Raw genomic sequence first — 24,217 nt, forward strand, 5'->3', positions numbered from 1 at the left:
TGAGAATAAAAGGGAATAAGAAGGGACGGCAGAGGTGATTCATTAGTAAAGGCACTGGCTGCTCTTCCAGAGTTCCCAGGTTAGATTCCCAGCACCCACATGGTGGCTCATAGCCATCTGTAACTCCTGATGCAGGAGATCTGATGCCTTCTTCTGACATACTTGGGTACTAGGTGTGTAAGTGGTCCACAGATGTACATGCAGGTTTAAAAAAAAAAAAAACCTACACACATAAAATAAAACAAAATAAAAAATTAAGTATGTTTAGACTTGCAAAATATCTTTGGAAAAGATTAGTGTTGTATATTTTCTGAGATGAAGGAATCTTTGATCTTGAAGCTTAAAATGAAAGAATACAAGAATATATGGATATTTCTTTGGCTCCAATAGTTAATGCTGCCTGTGAGTGATGAGCACAGGACTACACTTTATTAGCATATTCATATTTGCAAAGAGGATTCAGTGAAATCTCGATGCTCTTCCATGTAGTGAAATGCCAAGCTGGCTAATAGAAATGTGGAAAGACAGAGCCAGGCTGCGTGAGTGGGCAGAAGGATGGCAGATGGGTTCCTGCGTGGACAACTGGAAGATAAGGAATTTAGGGAGAAATAATCCAAACCATTCTCCCAAGACTAAAGGGATTTGAACTATCCGCTACAGCAAAATTAAAAGATTTTACGGTCAATATGCCCCTTTGTCTCATGTATGTATTTATATTCTCACTGCATCTAAGAGATTAGCCTTCCATCAGGTGAACTGAAAATGAGCATCTTTGAGAGGTCATTAAAAGCAGAAAACAGCATCCTGCTCAAACTGACAGCCATGGTTCACTTAGTCCCAGAATATTCTGAGCTGTGTTTTTTCGACCTTCTTAAGCCACCGTAATAAAGTGGGAGAGTGCCCAGGTGAAGTCACTGATAGCAGAGAGGAGCTGTTTATCATATCACACTTGCGAATGTTAGGATTCGTCAGCCCAGGGAAAAACTACAGGGCCATGGGGCAGGTCAACTTGATTAGCATTTACCATGTAAAAGGGATAAGACATAGAGCTATTGAAAACTTAAAGTAGGGCCTGGCTAGATGGCTCGGCACATAAAGGTGCTTGGTGCCAGCCTTACAGCCTGAGTTCAATCCCCTGGAACCTCATGGCGGAAGGAGAAGATTGACTCTGCCAAGTTGCCCTCTGACCTTGGCATGTGTAACATGGCACCCATGTGCCCATGTACACGCATATGAGATAATAAATAAATGTTTTTAAACCTTAAACCTAAATCAATTTAGACAAAATAACCAATAGGTAGCAAGTAAGCAAAATTCAAGGTAGCATTATATGTGTGTGTGTGTGTGTGTGTGTGTGTGTGTGTGTGTATTATATATGTGTTCTATATTGTTGAAATTAATTATGTACTATATAAATATATTAATGTTATAATATAGATTTATATGAATGTTATATATATCAGCATATAAATGTTATATAAATTTCAGCTTCTCTTCTGTAAAACTTGATAGAAATGGAAAATTAATTTTCATAGCTAGAAACTTGGTATGTGTCAAGAGCTGTTACATCCAGGGGCACACATAGACACAAAAAGGGGAAAATATTTTATGATTGTATTCCTAATTTATTGTTTTAAGACGTGGCATTTGGAGGTATGCCCAAAGCCTCACAGCATTTACCTTTGCGTAAAACTAGCTTGACAATCAGACAAGCCTGAATCAGATCCCACAGTCTTCACACAGGGGCTCTTGGGTAAGCAACTTAACTTCTCAGAACCCCAGTTCATCTGTAAGTCAAGAAGCCCTTCCAGATAGGGATGCTGGGGAGACAGAGGGTAGTGGCTGTCAGTCATTACAGGACTGGACAGAGGACAGAGGCTCCCTTATCTCCTCCACAGATGCAGTACCACCCTTGAAGGCACTGTCCTTGAACACCCAGTTTACCCCAAGAGGGCAGAACTAGCAACCATTCACACCCTAACCCGCCTACTTTAATCCCCATTCATACCCATTCCTTCTGGTTCATTGAGTCCCACGCCCAGCCCCCTCCCTGCCTTGTTTCTCGGCTTGCTTTGGGCATTGCAGAAACAACAGTGATAAGCAAGTCCCCGGGCCCTGCTCTTAGGGGGACCAAGTGGGAAGGGCTGGTGCAGAAACATAAGCATTCCAGCAAAGTCATTTCAAAGAATGGTTTAGGAAAACAACAAACATGGTGGAGTTTATGGGACTATGGTACAGTGTTTTCAGCGAAGAGGATGGAGCAGTTCTTCCTCAGGAGGCAGCATTGAGTAGTAGCCGGACTACTAAGTGTAGTTACCTGAAAGTCTCCAGGCAACTGTTCCACAGGTGCTGGAGCGGAGTGGGAGGATGAGAGTGAGTGTGTGTGTGTGTGTGTGTGTGTGTGTGTGTGTGTGTGTTCAGGCATCCAGGCTATATGACCGAGAATCCTGTGTGGAGGAGAGGAAACAAGGGTACGGGTAGAGAGGGACAGACTGCACCAGGCTCTTCTCCATGAGGCTTGCAGGGAGCTTAACCTTTCTTCTAAAAGCATTAGGAATCCAGAGTTTTCAGCGTGTCGTTGCCAAGAGCCGGTTTGTGTTTCAGGGGCTCTCAAAGCCAGTGTGCAGAGTGAGACCAGGGCCCCCCTCTGCTTTCTCCACCCAGGCTTTCGGGTTGTTAACTCCCTCCAATCCCTCTAGATGGAAGCGTGCTCCTGATTTCATACTCGGTCTCTCACAGGATAGAGCTAATGTTGCACAAACCTCTTTGTTTGTATTGTAGGACGTCTACAAATTCTTTCTTCCCCCTCTGATAAAATAGTTAACCCAAATACATGTTGTTTCAGGTTTTAAAAATCAGTTTGATTGGCCACAGGAAACGCATTTTGGCATCTCTGGGAGACAGGCTGCACGAGGACCCTCCACAGAAGCCCCCTCGGTCCATCACCCTCAGGGTAAGTGCCGCCATGTCCATTTTGGTCTCTACCCTTCTCAAAAATCAGATGACTGAAGTCGTGGAAGAGGAAGTGCAGGCTGCTCTCCTCACCGCTTGCCTTATCTGTGTAGAAAACAGCCACCCTTTTGATTGTTAGGTTTTCTCAATATATAACTCAGAGACCTAGAAATACACTGTAAGGGAATTCGGTGTGACTAGCTTTTAAAGACCACCCCTTCACCCCCAGTCTCTCCCTCCCAAGAGAAAGGGAATGAATTTTCTGTCAGACTCTTCAAACCCACAGAAACAAAATCGATCAGGGACCACAGTTAAGTACAGATCGATTTAAAATTAACCTCAGGGTCCTTCTTCTTTTTTTTTTTTTTCAAGAAATGAAAAATGACCATTTTTTACCTACTTCAAAAAATCAAGAATATAGACTCTAAAATGTTATGAAGTAAACTACCAACTGTTTCCTTCAGCAATATTTTTATAAACATGGGGTAGAAAGACTAGAGAGAAATCATAAGAGGTAAAAACAAAAAGGAAAAGTGAGAAGGAAGGGCCAAAAGAAATCAAGAGGTGATCATCTCTGGCAAGATGTTCGTAAAGGCAGAGTATAGCCATAGGCCCCGCCTTCATGAAGCCCACGTGATCTCCTCAAAAGTCCATTAGAAAGCCACGTCTCCTTGACAAGCTCAGTTCTCGGTTTAGTCCTGTACTCGTTTGTATCTTATCCCCCTCTCAAATGCCAGGAAAGGGAGCCATAAATGGTAGCCACAAGCATATGCTCCTGGGGAAATAAATGGCCCTGATAGGTGACAGTCGGTGAACTGCAGGCCACAGTCAGTGTGGTAGGGGGCTGGGCAGGACAGAAACTTCTAGACTGATGAATCTGACTCAGCTTGGAAGAGGGAAAGAGAGTCTATGAGATGCTCCTTCCAGAAGCCCAGAGGAACTGAGTACCAGGGGCATCAGTATAAGCTATCTGTAGGCTACTTCAGGGTTTGGGGAATAAGATAAGGCTCATATTTATCCCTCCACAAGAGGCCTCCAAATACATTAGAAAAATTAAGCTAGAAAGGGTTCATTATCTTGTCTCCCTCTACTTCATGGAAAGAGGGAAGGCTCCGAGCACCATCCATGTAAATGTACTGAGAGATCTCTTCAGAGAAGTCATTTCCATTTTATACGGCCCGGCCTTTCCCTTCTGAACTGCTCACCTTGACTCCCAAGAAAAGACTTATGGAAATAATAATTAAAGACTGGGCTGGTGGGGGAAGGGGATCCTAGCAAAAGTGGGTCTAACTCTGTCAAAGGAAGTCAGGGGAAGAAGTGGCCTGCAAAATCTCATGATTCCAGTCCTCCTGTGGCTTGAGAACACCAGAGTGCAGCCACTGCATCCTGAATCTTCCAGCCAGTCTGCAGCTAGAGTTGTCTTTGCTGTTGGAAAGCATCCTCTGTCATTATACGCATTGCTCCGCAGTCTGTACGTCGTGTGACATGCTGTGTTGCCATACTGTGTCCACTTCCCAGCCCTGTGTCACATCACACTTTGGTAGAGGGAGGATCAAGGATCCATCTAGTCCCACGTTAGCTTCTTGTCATGGCATCCGCCGCAGTGAAGATGCGCTGCCCACAGTCCCATCCCTGGTAAACACATGATAGTGTTGGGGTGCCCCACAGAGATGAACCTCCCTAAGATCATCCAAAGTACTGGATTTTAAAAAAGGCAACAGTGTGATTCTTTATACTTTAAACCTTTGGCCTGTAACCAGTGGGAGGCAGGAGTATTGGCTTCACCACACCATTAATAGAATTAACAGTGGAATGTTGGCCATCCCAGCAGGTGAATGAAAGCTACTCCCACCCCCCTATAGCTTATTGTGTTCGTATTTCACAGTTTTTGAAACCAAAGGCTAGCCACAAGAGCATGGTATTTATTTCATGATGTATTTTCATTCAGGAACCCAGTGGTAATCACACTCCTCCTCAGTTGTCTCCATCACTTAGCCAAAGCACTTACACCACTGGTGGCTCCCTAGACGTCCCTCACATTATCATGCAGGGCGATGCAAGGAGGAGAAGACATGAGAACTACTTTGATGATATTCCCCGATCCAAGCTGGAGAGGCAGATGGCTCAGGTAAGGTGTTCGCAGCCTCTGTGATGTGTTTGCCTTTTACCCACAGCAGGTAATGCATTCAGATACTGGACAGTAGCTCACAATGGATGCCTACTATCCATGCCTAAGTTGAACTTGACCATTTTTATAAAGTGTGCTGCATTCTGTGCTCTCTTGAACTAGCTTGAACCAGCCCCCTCTAGGAGATGGATATATATATATATATAATTGAATTCCACTCTCAGTAAGTTAGTTATAACTAGCTGGTCTTGCTGCACTCACAAGGTCTTTATGGAAAAGGAATATAATTGAGTCCCTACCAAGTCACAACAAAAGGAATAATAAACTCTAGATTTTAAATGTGGATGACGGAGCAGAAGTTTGGGGAAAAGAAAGAGCTTCATGTGAGGTCATTTCCTCCCAAGCTCACGTGTTTATATAGAACCCCCCTAGTGGGAGTAATTGCAGCATGTCACACTGTCTCCTTGAACAGTTAGAAATAACAATGCTGCCTGATGCAGATATTTGAAAAGAGAACTCTGTTGGCCAGCCCTTCCTTCCTTGGTACAAATGTTCACTCTACTGTGTCCCTGGACCTCTGTTCAGAAACTTGAGTCAGTCATAACTAGACGGTGACACACATCTGTGTCAGATGGACAGCACGTTCTGCAACCTTGCCCCCAGCCCCCTTCAGAGCTAAGGATGTATGGACAGCCATGGGCAGAATCAGCTCTTCACTTTGTCATTGAAGGCTGAGCTCCGAGTTCTGAGAACCTGTCTTCTGCCTCCCACACATTAGCTGCAAGCTCAGAGGTGAAAATGTAAATATGATTGTTTTGGCTCAGTTGTTAATTTTTTTTTTCTCAACTGTTTAGTGAGACTGTGATTTTGAAAGTCTTTGGTAGACACTCTGTGTTTTAACTGAAGGAAGAAATATGTGAAGAGAATGCTCTAGAAACCAGGACTACACAATGCCATGGTGAGAGAGGGCCTGCAATGCGCTCTCTCAATACCAAATTGTTCTCAGGAATGGCAGTGTTAGGATTTACGGTTTTTGTTAAATAGGATGGATGGAATATGGGAGAGAGGAGAAAAGGATCCTTTTCCTGTTCTCTGTGTTTGGGTATTATCTGTAAATCTGCTGCTGTTTCAATGGAAGCTCTTTTAAATAGAGAGGATGGGAACTTCCTCCCCAGGCCACTCTTTGGTTCCCCGCTCTTCGTATTTGTGGGAAATGTGGTTCAGTTTACCTAATGGAACCATTTCAGAGACATGGTTTTCAACCTTGAACCACATGGTCATTAAAATTCAGTCATTTCTGAACCCTTGTCTTCCCGGGTAAGACAGGATGGCCCTTTAATGAGCTTTCACTGTTATTGACGGAGGCACCTTCAGTAACCAAAAATTACCTGCCTCAGCTACTCCTATCATTCATGAAATTTCTTCACAGAGGGCAGAGTCTTTTCAAAGAGAAATTAATTACTCTTCTGTCTATTGTCAGAACACTCAGAGTAACCTGGCAAAATCGTTCCCTTGGTTTCTTCTTCAGAATCCCAAGTAGGGCCAGGAATACTTTGGATAACCCACATCCTTTTTCTTGTCACTGCTCCCTGAAATGCATCCCTTTTAGGAACTGTCTTGCCTTGAGAAAATTGAATGAGCCTTTATCTGACCAGGTGAGGAAAGCGGAAAGCAGAGTGAGATTAGCCGGCTGATGGGCTGTGGTAGAGGGCTGCAACCCCTCCCGGGTCCAGCTAACAGGGATCGAGTGACTGATGGAGACAGAGGCTCTGCCGGCAGCCCAGAGCTTATTAGAAGCCGTCTAGCATCCTGCAGTTCAATATAGCACTTTAGCTGCAGAGAAAAAAAAAAAAAAGAAGATAGCGCTACCGGAATCTGATCAATAAGAAAAAGAGATCCTGGGATTGCAGTTCTCTAGGCTGTATTCATTTCAGTTTGGGAATTTGTTTTCAGAATCTGCTCGCAAGGACAGGAATCGTGGAGTAATGATTGTATACTGCTTAAAATTGTGCCATTCCGAAACGCTAACGGTTCAAAATATACTTGGTGATTGCGTTGTTTGAACGGTGCAATTTACCTGGCTCTAATTATAGTCAGGTGCTCAGATGATGCTTTGTTTTGTTGTTGTTTTCTCTTAATCTTCCCCATCTGGTCTTGGAGTCATTTGCTGAACAAATTTTTGAAATCCGTCTTTTTCAGTTTTGGGCTGGTTTTTGTTTGTTTGTTTGTTTTGTTTTGTTTTTTTTAACAGTCTAAAACACTTGCCCCAGACCATATCTTGCCCTGAACTTGTACATTAAGCTACTCACCTTGGGTTTCAATGGGTTGGAATTAGCAGTTAAAATCCTTACGATAAAGCACCTTTCCAACCAGCAGCCTGGTTCCGGCGCCCTTCCCCCAAGGGCCTCTCCCAAGAGGCTTACAAGAGGTGGGTTAATTCCCTCTCTAGTTTGACAAAATATGGAAGTCCACCTTTAAACTCATTTTCTTTACTGCTAAGAGAAGGGGTGCCATTAGTAGAAGATCCCCAAGACGGGTCTCATGTTTAGGAACCTCTCTACATCTTCTTGCTCACCTGATCCCCACTGTAGAGGTTCCAAGGCCAAAAACCTTCAAGTTCTACAATAACTCACGGGACTTTTGCCTTCTTGAAATCTGCCCAGAAGATCTACTTTGCTTCAGGAAAGAAAGAATCTGAGTTCAAAATTAAATTGAGATCAGCATAATATCCATTCTACCTATCAAACTCGTTTGTTAGTGGATATTGAAAATGTAATGCTAGGGTAGTATTTTAATTCCCCATTTCCAATTTAAACCAATATGAAAGATCTCTGTCTTGGGCTAGCAAGATGGCTTAGTGGGTCAGGGTACCAGCCACCAAGCATGACAAGCTTAGCTTCATCCCTGGGACTTACATGTGGAAAGAGACAACCCACTCAGTCCCCTCCTCTGACCTTCACATGTGTACTGTGGCATGCTGCACTCACATGCACATGCACACATACATGCAAATACACAGGATAGATAGATGATAGATAGATAGATAGATAGATAGATAGATAGATAGATAGATCAGTCTGTCTGGAATATAGGTACTTTGCAGATATTATGGCTGCTGTTTGCTTTGACCACAATATAAACACTCTACTCTGGTATCCAGTGTGAAAAGCACAGTTGATTCTAACACCAATAGCACTTTAAAAAGTTAGTGCAATGATGTAAGAACTTCTAGACAATGGTCTTTCTGCCATATTGAAAATGTTGTTTCCCTGGCCTGTGCTTCGAAACTGAGCTCATTAGCCTGGAAGATACAAAATGGGTCTCCATTTCCCTACCCCTTAGAAATAAATGTTGCACTCACACTTACATAACTATACCTTCGTGTGTACAGTGCTTTTTGATTTCCTGAGGACCTTAGCATCTTCTTTATCTCTTTGTAGCATAAATAAGGTGTCCTCCACACTGCTGATGTGCATCTCATACACGGCAGAACAGCATTATGTTCTAATTCCTGTGAAGATGAGGAGTACATGTAAATATGGGAAACACACCAGGTGGAGGACAATACCCCACTATTTAGGGTCTAATTGTAACACTTAGCAGTTTTCTTGAATGACTCTTTGGAAAAGTCAATGTTCTCTTGAAGTGAGCCAAGGAAGAGGCTGGACTTCTGGTGTTCAGGAGGGACAGTCTCAGACTCAGGAAGAAAACAAGCCAAGAGTCCCCACAATCTGCAATGCAGTGGCCATTTATCAAAGGACTTCCCTTTGCAGAAATTCACGGAAAATGAACCCCTGCTTATGTTTTCACAAATGTAGAAACAGTAAGAGGAACACATTCCTCTGCACCAGCGTCAACTTAGAGGTTACCAAGGAAAAGCCGTAGTGTGGGATTCCTTGTGTTTTGACTGCTCTCCTTGTTATGAAAAGAAAACGAAGCCCTGCAATATCGCCTGGAGCAGATATTAGGCACTCCAAAGGCCTTTTCCAAATTGTTTCTAATTCATTAGAAAGGGAATTCAGTTGAAAGCCTAATATTTCTTGATCTACGAAGAATTACTTAATGTGTATGACTAGATCAATTACTCCTTCATTTGGAAGTACTTTACATGTATTAGCTCCACAGATCTCCATTCTTTTGATATTATTAAAGGGAAGGAAACACCCATGTGGGGGCCCTGCTGCCACCATCCTGTTGGTCCTTGCTGGTCCCTGTTATCCCTACCTGGTTTTACTGCACCCTTCTCTTATTGAATCCTCCAAACAGTCTATCTGTACTGAGGTGGGGGAGGGCTATGCCTCACAGTAAATAAGTGGTAATTTATTATGACTCAGACCTCCTGTCAGCCTGCTTCCCCAATAACCCCTGATGCCCAGTGCTATAAAACAGTTGGATAGCCGTTCAACAAATAGCAATTTCCCACATGTTGTAATTGGGAAATTACACATATATGTAGGTACAAGTAGCACAAGAAAAAGTCACTAATAGCTTAGTGGAAACTTTGTGAGTCAGCTCATGGTTGCCATTAGGAAACCTGTTAGATAAAAAGTTATGAGGTTTACAGAAGATAAAGTAGAGACTCTTAAGCCGGGCGGAGGTGATGCATGCCCTTAATCCCAATACTTGGGAGGCAGAGGCAGGCGGATGTCTGTGAGTTCAAGGCCAACCTGGTGTACAGAGCAAGTTCTAGGACAGCCAGAGCTACACAGAGAAACCCTGTCTTGAAAACAAACAAACAAAGTAGACCCTTTTTCCATCTTGGCAACATTCTGTCTTCGTGTGTCTGCAGGAAGCTTTGTGTGGGGCCAGAGTAGACTCTGTACACAGACATTCTTGCCTGGGTGTTTCTTCAACAGTGACTCTTCTTCAGGGTGTCTTCAGTTAGGGTTCTGAGTTGATTTCTTTCTGGATGTGCAAAATGAACCAAGTCATTTTGTGTTTCTGAACTTTAATTGACTTGGTTTAAGATGTGGACAATGCCTGCTTCTCAGATAATGTGTGTGAAAGTGTAGTATAAACTGTTGAGGCTGGATGGAAGGACGCATAGTGGATGGATGGATGATGGATGGATGTTAATAGATAGATGACAGACAGGCACAGATAGTTGCCTTAGTTACTTTTTTATTGCTGTGATAAGACAACAAGACCAAGGTGACTTAAAGAAGAAAAAGGTTATTTGGGACTTACAGTTCAGAGGGTTAGTTGATGACTGTCATGGCAGAGAACATGACAGCAGGCAGACATGGCACTGGAGCAGCAGCTGAAAGCTTACATCTTGAGATTCAGCTACAGGGCAGAGAGAGAGAGAGAGAGAGAGAGAGAGGTGGGGGGGGAGGGAGAGGGAGAGGAGGGGAGGGGAGGGGAGAAGAGAAGAGAGGAGGGGAGGGGAGGGGAGGGAAGAGGACGGGAGAGGAGAGGAGAGGAGAGGAGAGAGAGCGCTAACTGGGAGAGGTGTGAGTTTTTGAAACTTTAAAGCCTGCCCAGACAGGGATGTACTTACCCCAGTAAAGCCACATCTCCTAATCCTTCCCAAATAGTTCTATCAACTGGGGACCAAGCATTCAAATATATGAACCTATGGGGGAATCCATCTCTGCCACTTCCAAGTTACAAAAGAATACAGCCAAGGAAATCCTATGGAAATAATATATTGTGACATGATTGTATAAAACATTAAGTGAGAAGAGGATTTTTTCCCTTAAATTAAATTTAGAACTTGTATATGTGTGTGTTGTATGTATATGTGCATGTGTGGGGAGGGGCAGAGATCCATCTGTGCTTATTGAGGCCAGAGGGTGATATTGGGTATTTTCCTCAATCAACCCACATATTTTCGGTTTGTTTTGTCTGTTTGTTTGTTTTGTTTTGTTTTGTTTTTTAGACAGTCTCTCCCTGAAGCTGGAGTTCACAGAGTGTGCTAGGCTGGCTGGTCAGTGAGCCCCAGAGAGCCTCAGCACTAGGATTATAGGCCCACACTGCCATGCAGGGCTTTTTACAAGGGTGCTGGGGATCTGAACTCAGGTTCTCATGTTCTTATGGCAAGATGACCAGGTTATAGCACCAGCCCTGAAATTTTGGACTTTTAAAAGACACAGAGTACATAAAAATTTTAACTAGAGAAGTACAGATGTCCCCAAAAAGCATTTATCCCTCTTTGGGAAAAAAAAGAGAGAAAGAAAGAAAGAAAGAAAGAAAGAAAGAAAGAAAGAAAGAAAGAAAAGAAAGTTTGTCATTTATTTACATTATCCTACTTCTCCTAAGAGAAAAGACATGTTTCTCCTAGAAGCTCGGCCCCAAGCTCAGCATTTTGGGAAGTTACAGAATGAGCCTTCTGAACATAACAGTTATATTGGAAGAAACAATTTTTTATAGCTGTATTACATCAGATACTTTCTAATGTCCATCAGTTAGTGGCTCCATTTTAATTTAGATTTTCCATCACAGAGGTCCTACTTATAAAGGCTTTGCCTGTCCATGATTTCAAGTTTTTCTTCCATGGTCTAAAGAGAAACTCTTCAGACTTAAGCATGGACAGATAATGTGCAACAAAAAGGAGGTTAAGAATAAACCCTTTGACATAGGAGCTTCCTGATTGACATCTGGTCCAGTGGACAAGCTGACAGCTCAGCTTCAGAGGTAGTTTGAGATATTGATTCTGTCTATGAGCCAAGAAGCCAGACTGAAGGCCTCACACCAAGCCTAGGTAGAAAACAGTTACAAACCTAAAGAGCGGTGTGCTTTCTTTATTAATTTAGTCAATCCATTGCCTCTTCTCAAAGTACACCCCTTAGCTCTGACAACTTTGGGATTAGGAATGCCCATATGGTAAGGGTCTTTTTTATCCCCCATATCACATCTTTACATGATCAGAAGAAATGAGAGAGCCGCCCCCTTGAGGTTCACTCCTTGTATTATACATATGGAGTCTTTTGTTCTCCGTTAAGTCTGTCAAAGAAGCAAATGAGACCGATGGAGTTTGTCCCCACAGACCCAAGTCAGACCTCAACACCTCCAGTCATTTTTCTAGAGAAATTAAAACCAGACCTTTTTTTTTAACTCCATAGAAAAGATTCTATTTTCAACTGAATAAAGAAATAGGACAATGTTTGAAAATGCCGTTTCAATGGAACTGACCTTCTGGTTTTCGTAGTGCCTGAGGCCTGCTGACATTGAGCAGCTTGTTCTCAAAGACACACACCAGGCTATTTTTCTACTTGTTAAATTTTTGGAATGCTCCTCATTATATTCAGTCCAGTTCTAGAGTCCATGGGTCAGAGTGTCAGCTGTTATAATCTGACCTTGCTAAAAATTTAAAGGCTAAGAGAATTCTACCATTCTCTTCTCCCTTTTCTTTCTCTAGTGATAAAAATAAAAGAAAAGTTTTTTTTGTTTTGTTTTGTTTTAATGTAGAGGAAATAGGGCTGGTAGCACACACCTCTCAAAGTTAATTCTGTTGGAATCAAACTAAAGAGCCATGTCAGTAAGGACTCTTGGGATGCATGTGAGTAAGAACAGAAACAAAACACTTCAAGATGACTTCCATGGGAAGGGCTGTACTGAGCCAAGTCCCTGTGAAGTCGAGATGCTCTTTCAGCCAGGGTCATTCAGCTCTGGTGTTTCTGCCTTCCCTCCACGTGCTGGTGCTTAGCCAAGGGGTTGTTGCCAATTAAAAGCAGATCATTTTGTTTTTGTCTTGTTTTATCTTGTTTTTTAAAGTCAATAGAAAAGATTCTCTTTCCAACTGAATAAATAAGTAGGACAATATTTGAAAACCCCATGTCATTGGAACTGATCTTAGGATTTTTGTAGTGACTGTGGCATGTTGGCAAACCCCATGATCGTTTCTCTGAGATTTTCTATCCTCCTTTGGGTTGGCTCCTTTCCCTAATATGCTTTCCCTACATCTGGGGAGTTTCAAGCCCAGTTCCTCTACAGTTTGAACCAACATCAAAGAGAGTTGATCCTTCCATCTTGAAAGTATGGTATTGAGTCCTATCAGTTCAGATCAGTCTGGTTTGGATCAATTGTCTCTCTCTAAGCTAATCACAAAGGTAGAGGGGTGTGTGTGTGTGTGTGTGTGTGTGTGTGTGTGTGTGTGTGTGAGAGAGAGAGAGAGAGAGAGAGAGAGAGAGAGAGAGAGAGAGAGAAGGGGGGATGTGGAAGGGAGAGAGCTCTCTGGATGGACAGTCAGATTCCTCTTACCATAAACGGGGTTAGTTTCCAAGCAGACAGAAATAACCATAGTGAGCAACTGAAGAAACTCACTTTTCTAATTCTGCCAATATCCAATAGAAATCAGTTACATTATAAGGGTATTGATTTCAGTTTCTGTACTTAATTTGACGAGCTTTTTAGACTTTCAGATTTGAAGTAATGAAGTCAAGCTTAAAAACAAAAACAAAAACAAAAACAACCAACTCCACCTCTGTCACCTTGGACAGCTCCTTGGTTCTCCGAGTGTAGCTAATACACACCTCCTATTATTAATTTGAAGCACAAAGAGAGTAACATTTGTCAAAGCATTTTAGAAACTCTGGAGCTATGCATTTGGATTATCCTCAAAATTATTGTTATTATTATGAGATACTTTCTAATTTTCTTCTTCATTATGCTTTTTCAACTGCAACAGAATAAATGCATAAAAATGTAGCTGTTTTACAAAACTATTTCTATTTTCTAGTTTGTAAGCCCAAACTAATATCTCTCCACTGGTGTGGAAATAGAATCTTTATGAATGCAAACTCTGCCTAAGCAGTTCCTGCACATGGTATAAGCTAGCTTTCCTTAGGAAAAGATTTATGATATATAAAACATATCAAGATCTTTATGAATTACATATTTCAAAATGTGTAATCATATTTTCATTTACAAAATATTTGTGATATTGTTATTATACCTGATTGAATATTTGTGTGAAGAGTATACAAAGTGTTAAGACAAAAGGCAATCCGATGCCTTCCCCTTTCTATATTAACAGTATCTAATCCCTTGCCAGCATCCTTCTAATAGGTAGGATGTAAGCTAAGAATCAACCTGGATCCTCAGCTTTGGCTGTGTCTTCATCTTCATGTTGAGCACCATTAGCATACAACTAATTCTTCTGAACTCATAGGTCATGACATAAATACAGCAGGTGACATTTCATGACATTTTCCCAGCCAGTGTCAAGGAGCTGGAGCCATGCCTCCCTCCCTTCTCAGCCCCTAACAGTGCTGTGTTTTTGGTTTTGTTTTTTTCATTTATATTATTTCTTATCAAGTTTTTTGTCTAGTGATCCTAGACTGTTGAAGCATTTGTAGAACTTGGTTTTGACTGAGTTCATCAGCGAGCTCCTTCCCAGCTCTGTACTATGCTAAATATAAGAAGTTAACTTGAAAAGCGCACTTCTCAGATCATCCACCAATGCATCAAATAGATGCTGAGCAAAGTACAGCTGAGGGGAATCCATAGTTTCCTACCAGAGACCTCCTAAATTGACATCGTTCAAGGTGATTGAGTGTTCAGGTAGCTCTTGTTTTTTTCCAGTTTTTCTGTGAGGATGAAATGAGCACACATTGGAATCTTGGAAAATATCCTCTAACAAATGGCTCTGTCCAATGCTTCTTTTTAACCAGAGCAAGAAACAAATGTTGAACATAGAGTTAACAAATGAGTTGAAAGAAAGAAAATGACAGCCTCCGCTTGCAAGAAAGGACTATAATGTATATTTTGGAGAGATATCACTGGCACACACACACACAAAAAACCACATTACTTTGCAAAAATCTAGCTTCTTTGCAGCAATTCATGCTATGATAAAAAGCCGACTGCTGCCTTTCTGAACAAGTTATTAATAGTTCTGCTTTTTTGCTGGCCTGAAACATGTTTGTGTCAGTAGAGATGGCATTTCAGCTTTGAGGTAGAACACATACAACAGCTCCTGTTGCTATAAACAGTATGATCCCAGTTGTCTTAAATTCACACAGCAGAGAGAGCTTCAGTACCCAGAGAGCTGTCCAGTGAGTGCACAGACAGCTTTCAGTTCTATCCTGCTCCATGTTTTTTGCCTGTGAAGAGATTTTACAGATAATTGAGTCATGCCAAGGACAACCACAACTGTCCTTTTAGGTTATAGATTATACCAACAACAGGTGATAGGAATACCGTAACCTATAGTTCTCTGCCACACTGGCAGCTGAAAGATTACTTAATGTGCTATTGGAACCAGGAAGAGAGTTAACAAGGAAGAGGAGAGAAGGGGAGAGGTATGGGGAGGTGCGGGGAGACACCTGAGCACGCAGTACCAGAACTTGTTCCATTGCAGTGGAAACACAGTTTGCTTCTGCTTACAATGCGGTCACCTGCAGTATAGAGTCCCACAATCAGGTGTCACCAAGGAAACACCAGTTGGCCCAACTTGTCCCTTCTAAGACTCTTTCCTGTCACCGACGTGAGGGGCAGGCCAGGACCCTGAAGATTTGGTAAGATGGCTCTTCAGCGAGGTAGCAAAAGGATGGGAGATGGCATTTTCGTGAGTCTGTCATTCTCTGCAAATGAAACGGCTCATCTGGAACCTTGTGTGAAGAGGGTCAGCAATGTAGTCACTCCTGTCTTTCACTCTTTGAGACGAGGAAGAGACGCCAACGCTGAACTTGAGAAGTTGACAGTGTGGCTGCTATGAAGAATCAAAATCAGATGCAGTGGTGAGGGTGCCCACAAGGTGGGAGGGTCAGCCTCCATCTAGGGGAGATGAACAGACGTTTCCGGCATCCAGGTGGGGTTCAGTTAGTGCCCACACAGAAGCAAGGACCACAGGACCACGGCTGCTAGAGTGAAGTCTGCCTGGGGGCTTAGCTGTGCTGGGTTTGTTTGACTCCATTTTGACAGATCTAATCAGGTCTTCTCAAGGAGCTGCCAAGATCACTGGCTAAGGCTTCCTCTGGTGACGCGTCCTTTTCTTCTGCTGCCTTTGAACTTTTGTGTTGCTTTAGGAGAGCTGTCCTCTGGGAGGAGGGACAGACTTCCTTGTTCCTTTAGCTTCCATTCTGAACCTTTCATATGTCTTCCTGGACAATCTCTGAACACCCCGAAGTGTGGCAGTATTACACTAACAGAAGAAAAACAACAGAGAGTCCTTTTTCTTTTCAGGTCTAGACCAAGACAGAGATTTTCATCACATGTAGAATCTGGCTGGAGGGCTGTATTCACAGAAGTTTCCTTATTAATCTAACTACACCAAATCAGCAGCCATCCCTGAAGGTTTCCAGAGCCTAATTGGAATGGCTGGGTAGCTGGAGCTGTCAACAGCCTACTTTATTTGGAGACCCATGATCAGATTCTTAACTCCAGCTGAAGGCTCCCTCTGACAGTGTTTATGGAAAAGATCATGTCTGTAGCAATCATCTTTCCATAAATGTCAATTAAAAACAGGGCTGATCCCCACCCCAGTCCTCGCATGCCTTAGGTAACCCATGGCTATTTGGAGGAACGTCAGGGTACCAGGGAGATCTTTCATTTCTTATGCTCTAAACTTTCCCCAGACCTTAAACTTCTGATTGAAAGAACAACCATTTGGCAATATGGGAAACATGGTCCTGAATGGGATAGAAAATTGCTGGGGGGGCTCAGAGAAGATCTTTCTGAGCCTATGTCGTTAGAGGAGAATGCAGGGCATGAGGGAGCCAGCTCTGCCACATCTGGACGGAAACAATGGCAGACGCTTTAAAGCAGGTGTCTGCGTGTGGCTCTCTAAAGCAGAATGATCTGTAGGAAGAGGAAGCTTGTGGGGTGGGGGCCAGAAGATGGAGCACCTTAGAGGCCGCTGTGAAGACTGGTTTTCTTCTCAGAGAAGGCAAGCTGAGCGGCGTAGTCTGGCTTTTGTTTTAAATGGGTCGCTTTGGTTCCTGTATTGTAAACATATGCTAAGAGAACAAAGGCAGAAGTAGTGAACCTCGTTGGGGAAGAAAAGGATGGTCGGGTGAGAAGAGGTGGGGCTAACCTCAGGTAGTGATAGCTGAGTGAGTACGTGCAGGAGGATTTGCTGCTGGACATGGAGTGTGAGATCAGGACTAAGAACGAGGGACTGCAGGCCTCTGGCTGATTGGGTTGGGGCATTTCAGGTTGAGATGCCAACTGAGTGTCTGAGTAGAGGTGTCAAGTCAGCTGCTGGGTATCCCAGTTGGGAGTTATGGGAGAGAGCTCTGGACTGGAGATACCAACATGGGAGTTAGGTGTAGCTGGAGTTCTCTCCAGTCCCACCCAGGCCAGCAGCCACTCAGACTCAAATGAACACACAGACATTTATATTATTTAAACTGTTTGACCTAATGGCTCAGGCTTCTTGCTATCTAGTTCATATATCTTATTAACCCATTTCTATTAATCTATAAGTTGCCACATGGCTAGTGGCTTACTGGTACCTTACATCTTGTTTGGCAGCTGGCAGTGTCTCCTGACTCAGCTTTCCACTTCCCAGACTCCTCTCTCTTTGTCCCGCCTATACTTCCTGCCTAGCTACTGGCCAGTCAGCACTTTATTTATTAACCAATTCAGAGCAACACATTCAGAGCATACAGAACATCCCACTGCAGTTAGGACCAGGAAAGACCACCTACTGTAACCAAAAATGATAGAAGAGTCCAGAACTCTAGTGGTCCAGGAATGGCTAGCTAATAGGAACCAACAGGAGACTAAGAAATAGAAAGGGTAATAAAATTCATCGAGCAGGAAACTGGAAAAGTCTTTCAGTTTCAGCAGAGCAACCTCAGGTGGAAACTTTGCTTAAAGAACAGGGAACTGAGCTGGGCATGGAGAATGGTATTTGGTAGAACAGGAATGTTTTGCTCTGTAATGGAAGATTATTTAGCTTTTTGTTTTTTTCTTTTTGAGAATGTTCCAGTAGGGAAGGCCTAATGGATGACGAGAGAGATGATTTGCTGTAAAGCGCTAGATTGCTATCAGTTGAGTAGAAAAGAAAGCCATTTCTAGCAAGAAAACTTTGGAGATTGGGAGCATTCCTTCTATTGTATGACTAGATTTGAATGCAATTGTGGTGTGCTAATATTTGCTGAAGTGGTGTCATGGTAACCCAAGGTAGAAGATAACAGGGTCTAGATGTATGCTTTAAGGACACAGGGAAAGTGTGTCAAGGGAAAGTTCTGAACCAAGAGAAAATTACATGCCTTCTTCTTTCTTTCTTTTTTTTTTTCCTCCGACTTTTTGAGATAGGGTCTCTGCATAGTCCTAACTCCCTAGATAGACCATGCTGGCCTCAAACTCAAAGAGATTCCCCCTGCCTCTGCTTCCTGAGTACTGGGATTAAAGGCGTGCACCACCATACCCCGCCTAATTACATTCCTTCTAATGAGTATTAACTACATCATCAAAGAAGTGCAATTATGTTGTTGATGTTGTCACAGTTATAAGAGTATTATGGGATGGCAAGATGGCTCACAAGGTAAAGGCACTTAGCACCAAAGCTGAAAGCCTAACTCTGACCCTCAGAACCCACAATCCATGGGTTGTCCTCTGACCTCCATACTTTTGCAAATAAATAAATAAATGTTTTTAAAAAAAAAAAAAAAACTTAAAGACTACCATATCTTCACTTAAATTCCACTTACTTAGATTTCATAGTAATTTCAGCTCAGACAAACTGAATTAGCTTTTGTGGTCCATGTGGACAGGGTGTTGGGAGAACACTGATAAGTAAATGAAACAGCCAAGAGATGAGTGATGTTCTTTTGCAGAACTGTCTCCAAGCTCTGCCACAGCCTCTGATACAGAGGTGAGATGTCAGCCGTTCCTTCTCTCGTCATCAAAGGTGACAGCCTTTGGTCAGTCTTCATTGGGGGAAAAAAGGATTTTTTTTTTCTTTTTCTAACAAGAACTCTCTAAGGTTAATCTCTGAGACATCTTGCTAGAAGTGTGTCGGCAGTGACGTGGTTTACTAATGCACAAATGGCAATAATGAAGTAAACAAATACAACTGATAATGAGTAACAGTGTGACTGTCTCTATAGCACATTGCCATTTACCAAGAACTCTTAATGGATTCCATTTGTTCCTTACATGTGTCTGAGCACCACTGGTGGTCCAGGCCTCTGGAAATTTAGCTGTGGAAAAAGAAAATCCCTCTCTTGTTTAGAGTGGCTGATGAGTTGACCTGGTAAATTAAGTAAACCAAGAACTGCTCTTTGCAGATGGAGATGTTCTAAAGGTTCATTAAAACTTAGCTTTGGGGGTTGGAGAGATGTTTAAGAGTGTGTACTACTCTGGCCGAGGACCCATGTACTGTCTCAGCACCCATGGCAACTGCCTGTGACTCCAGCACCAGGGGATTGAGAGCACTGAGCTCACATGCACAAGCCCACGCATGAACACATAATTTAAATTATTTAAAAACATGGCTTTAAGTCATCAGTTTTCTAGAACACCTCCCACCCCTGATAAAATGTTATCACTGGTATTTTCTTTTCTTTCTCAAAGCTTGTTAATCCTTTTGAGTGCTGCAATAGTATCTTTGTAGATGGAGTGAGTTCCGTAGTGAAAGCTCACCTGTATTTAGCCCCGTGGCCCTGTCCAAGAAAAGGGCCATCTCATATTAGGAATTCATCTGTTACAGCTCACCCATCTGAACTTGGCTGGCAAGCAGATCTGGCAAATTCTTTACTGCCAACAAAACAAGTGGGCTATGCAGAATGTATCTACTTTTTATTTTATAAAAAAAAAAAAAAAAAATCTTCCTAACTAAGAAAGCTAACTACCTTCCTTTCATTTAAGCTGTATTTTAAAATCAGACTTTTTGCCATTTACAATGACTCACACAACTGTTGGGAGTTTTGAAGTTTTCACTCCTTGCTCATCTAAGACTGCTTATCAACAGAAGCTAGCTACTGAAGCAGCTGCCATAGGCAGAAACATGCACGAACTCTTCAGAATATGTGAGCAGAAGCGAGGGTTTTTCTCCCTTCTTTGTGGGAATACATTGATGAAATAAAAGTTGCATAGGGTACTCTCTACATTGCTCAGCTCTGGTCATGTTATGGTTGGGAGATACTATTGTGTAACAAGCACACTAAGTGAACATTACCCTGTAGAAACTAAACACCTCACACCCTTAAGAGAAGCTGCTGATGCAAGAGGGTTACACCTGCTCAGGGTTTCCCAAAGTCAGTGAGGCATCTCCTGCCAATGTCATGTCCTGTCCCCAGGCCAGAGGCTCAGGGTTGGGGACAGGCAGAGAACAGAGTCCCTGAGGAAAGAGTTGAGACTTTCCATCCATTCCCATGGAATATAGGGCAGTATGCCCTTATGCTCCCCCAGCATAAGGCTAGGAAGGGTCTTAGGGGACATGTGCATCTGGATTGGGAGTGCTGGCCACGAGGGGAGACTGGCGCATCTTTCCCTGTGCTAGATTTGGATGCGCATAGCACCTCCTGCGCCTCAGAGGACAGACAGGTGTGTCCCAGCAGAGACTGAGAACAGTCCAAAAGTCTGACTTCTGTTCTATGTGACAAGGATGTGTGCATGCCATGGGAGTTGCATGGGTGTGCAGCGAAAAAGCAGGGTGGCTGAGCCCTCCCCTGCATGCCACACTAGTGTGTGCTGAACGGTAGTACCAATGGTCAAAAGCCGTCCGACTCACACATGAAAAAGACCGTATCTTCTCCCCAGGAAACACAGAGAAGATATGCCACCAAGAGAGGCCACACCACCCACCCCATCCTCCTAGAAGAAGAGAGAGCACATCCCTCCTCTCTCCCTACCTCTGGTGTCCTGGCCCATGCTGAGGAAGGGGAAAGTTAGAAGAGAGAGCACATCCCTCCTCTCTCCCTACCTCTGGTGTCCTGGCCCATGCTGAGGAAGGGGAAAGTTAGAATCAGCAATGAGATATTAGTTTATATAACAGGAAAACTTTATGACTGAAAGTGACCAGGAAGCTATGCCGCCTACCTAAACTGTTAAGTGGTCTTGTTCCTACCTGTGTGGGTCTGGCCCATTCAACACTAATGGTGGAAAGGAAACAAAGCCTCTCAGTGTTTAGATAACTACGGAGTTGAGACCATATGGGGAAGCAGCCGCATCTCCAGGTATTTGCTTCAGGCTCAGAAACCCAAGGCCTCTCATCAGTTCCTCTGCCTTCTGATGAAGTCCCTCACAGCTTCCCAGAAGCTGTTATCCATGCCAACTCCATGGGGCCTCAGCCAGTCATGTAGTCTCTCCGAATGTTGAACTCTTCCTCTGTCGGGTGCCTGGTGGCATGTTAGCTCCTGGTGCTGTTAGAAGTCTATGCAAGAGCTAGAGGCTTTGACTTACATGGCAGAATTTACTCATAATATGGATGAGAGGGTTCCATGGGTTGAGGGCATCCCATGAATACATTAATGCCAGTAAGATATCAATCCAGCCAAGCCTAGAGTCAGCACAGGTGGCCCTCCACATCCTTCCTTTTTGCATCCATAGACACAACTAACAGCAGATCAAAAGCACTAAACATGCTGTATGATTTTGTCATTTTTTTTTTCGGAGACAGTAGAGTAGATCACCTATGTGTTCTGTCATTCTTTCCTAGACAGCAAAGTATGACACCTGTGTGTTATGTTCTTTGCAGTGTACAGGAGGTGTGTGTAGGGTATGTCCTGGAACTAATCCCCCATAGATACTGAGGGACACTGTATGTTTAAATCAGAAAGAAGCCATTAGGGATAGGGAAGGTAGGATGATTAGCCCCAAGACATGACTTGTCAGAGAATGAATTTTTTGGAAAATAGGATAAAGATCCTCCTTTGTAGACAAAATGGCTTGAAGCTTAAAGTAGGAGCCAATAAATGGGAGATGGCCAGACCTCAGGGTTGTAACTTCTATTCGGAATAAAAGGCATCCACAATCTGTCTCCAGCACACGCAGACGGCAGAGGCACCAGTGTGGTGGAGAAGTGTCGGGACTGAAGAGAGATGCTAACGTCTAGTGAGCGTCTCTGAGAAGATGGCAGAGGAGGGAGCTTTTCATCCAGGACAAGCTGGCTCTCATAGTTGGTTTCTGGCTGACACTGCCCCTCAGTGGGTTTCCAGGATGTATTGTGGGTATATATGTCCTCTCGCTGCAGTGATCTTTGTCAGATCCACTGGGGTTTCTAGGGACACACACAGGGCTTGCTAAGTGAGTTCAGACCATATCCTATTATTCAGTTTCACAGTGTTTGGGTTTTGGGGTTTTTTTGTTGTTGTTGTTTATTTGTTTGATTTTGTGGAAGGATACTAGTTTTTGAAAGTTTTCCTCTGTTAGCTCAGCAAACCTTCTGCCTCGGCCTCCAGAGTACTAGGATTACATACCCTATTACAGTGTGTTTTGTGGCGACAACATTCGCAAAAAGAACTCTGAAAAAGTTGGGCCACGAGCACCCCAGGTCATATGGAAGTTTCTGCCGCAGCACCTGGAAGGGCTGGTGGTTGGTAGGGCATTTGATTCTGAGCACACGTTACAGTTTTAGGGTCCTGCTAGTACGGTGGAGAGCCTAGTAAAGACGTTGGTTCGTTGCACCCATAAATGGCTGCTGAGCTCCCTGGCCCCAACCCCTCCCTCTCAGCAGGGACTCTTCACCCCCACACACACCCTCTTCTACAGGAGACCTAGTACCTGTGGATTTTCAGCCACAAAGTTCTGCCCTAGAGATCCCTGGAGGCACGAGTCCCGTTTACTGTTAGTTCTTGACCATTGAAGATAAGAAAATCCAGATGTTAACTGATTTTAAAGATGCCTTCCCCATCTGTCTTGAATTCAATGAGATAATTATTTTCTGAAAATGACACTCTGAAGAGGGAAGGTGCTGCTTTTCTTCATGGCAAAAGTGAAAAGAGTTTGCTTTCTTCTGAGATGTGAATTTAGTGGTAATTTCCCTTGATATAGCACTAATGTATAAATGGTCTAGCCTCTCACCCCACCCCACTCCCAGCCAACCCAAAATACTTTTGATCAAAAAGAATGACTTGGAAGTCAGTTGTTAAACACTGAGTACCCTAAACATTCTTTTAATTTTTTTTTTTTTTTTTTTTTTTTAAGAAATGTGATCCTTGAATTCTGCTGTCTCCCTCCTCCCCTTCCTGGATAGATGTTGGTAGCTGCCATGTTTTAAATATTGACAAGATAAGATAGTTTTCTGTTTATACCAGCAGTCGTCTGTCTGTGAAATATGGACGAATCAGAACGCTGGATTTCCTTTCTCAGCGATCCATCAGGTTCATAATGTAAGGCTACAAACGGTTATTTTCTCTTCCTGAACTTGCGCTGTGTAGTGTGTCGCAGTGTTGTGCCACCGGCCCGAGGTCCTCCGTCCCAGCAATGCGGAAGATGTGTAATGTCTGGTGGCTTCTGAAATGCTCTGTCGATTATCCTCCATTCGCTGTGCTTCGTGACTGGTTGACGTGTAAACACTGTCCTAAAATGAGAAACATACTTGGTTTGGAAACCCGCAGTTAAAACCCGTCCTGTGTGAGTTTTTCGGTTTTCATTCCAGGTGTCTGTCTTAACGTGCTTTTACAGGGAAAAGGCAAGGGGTAACGTGATATGTAGAGAAGCGTGTGTATATCAGCGTCATCCCGCCCATGTTGTACTTGGTGTCCACGAGCTAGTCAGCCCTCTGTGTCCAATGGTTCTTAAGGGTTTATGCACTTTATTTGTGAGAAGTACTTGACTTGCATGAGATTCCCTGCAACTGATGCAGATGTTGGGGGAGATGAGCCAGGGAGGAGGGGAAGAGCTCTCACAGCTATACAGTGGTTCTCAGCCTTTTCCCATTTGGCAGTATTGATCCGGTCCGTGGAATGCATGCGAAATTGTGACCCATTTTATTCTGAGCTGCCTAATATTTGAATATTTATGTTTTACATTTGCATACTTTAGAAAAATTACTTGGAATGTAAACATTCTGGCATAGATTTTAAGTTCATATTTTAAAATGCAATCCTACTTTCACATCCATTGAAACTTTCCCCATTGGCTAGTCTGTTGTCTGAAAGCTTGAGACATTTGGTTGAGAATCACTGAAAATTCTTGGGGTGGCATGTGAAGGGCTTCTCTGGGGGTGCCACATTAGGCACATCCATACTTTTGTGCATGGGACTGGTTCTTGAGGACCATGATGTCTGCACATTGCCTGGC

At 43.2% G+C, this 24,217-nt stretch overlaps 1 protein-coding gene across 19 annotated transcripts in view; it reads left to right on the forward strand.

Annotated features, from left to right (window-relative positions):
• Anks1b (ankyrin repeat and sterile alpha motif domain containing 1B) overlaps positions 1-24,217 on the forward strand; it is a 1,022,809-nt gene that overhangs the window by 940,098 nt on the left and 58,494 nt on the right. For 6 of the 19 annotated variants that reach the window (XM_036169514.1, XM_036169517.1, XM_036169518.1 and 3 more), the window contains 2 exons: positions 2,846-2,953; positions 4,901-5,080. In XM_036169514.1, the coding sequence (XP_036025407.1) occupies positions 2,846-2,953; positions 4,901-5,080 (288 nt within the window). Of the gene's footprint in view, positions 1-2,845; positions 2,954-4,900; positions 5,081-23,229; positions 23,305-24,217 lie in introns of all 19 variants that reach the window. The other 13 variants (XM_036169508.1, XM_036169510.1, XM_036169524.1 and 10 more) reach the window with 3 other exon arrangements.

Source organism: Onychomys torridus, chromosome 20 (genome assembly GCF_903995425.1).
Source record: "Onychomys torridus chromosome 20, mOncTor1.1, whole genome shotgun sequence".
Classification (NCBI taxonomy): domain Eukaryota; kingdom Metazoa; phylum Chordata; class Mammalia; order Rodentia; family Cricetidae; genus Onychomys; species Onychomys torridus.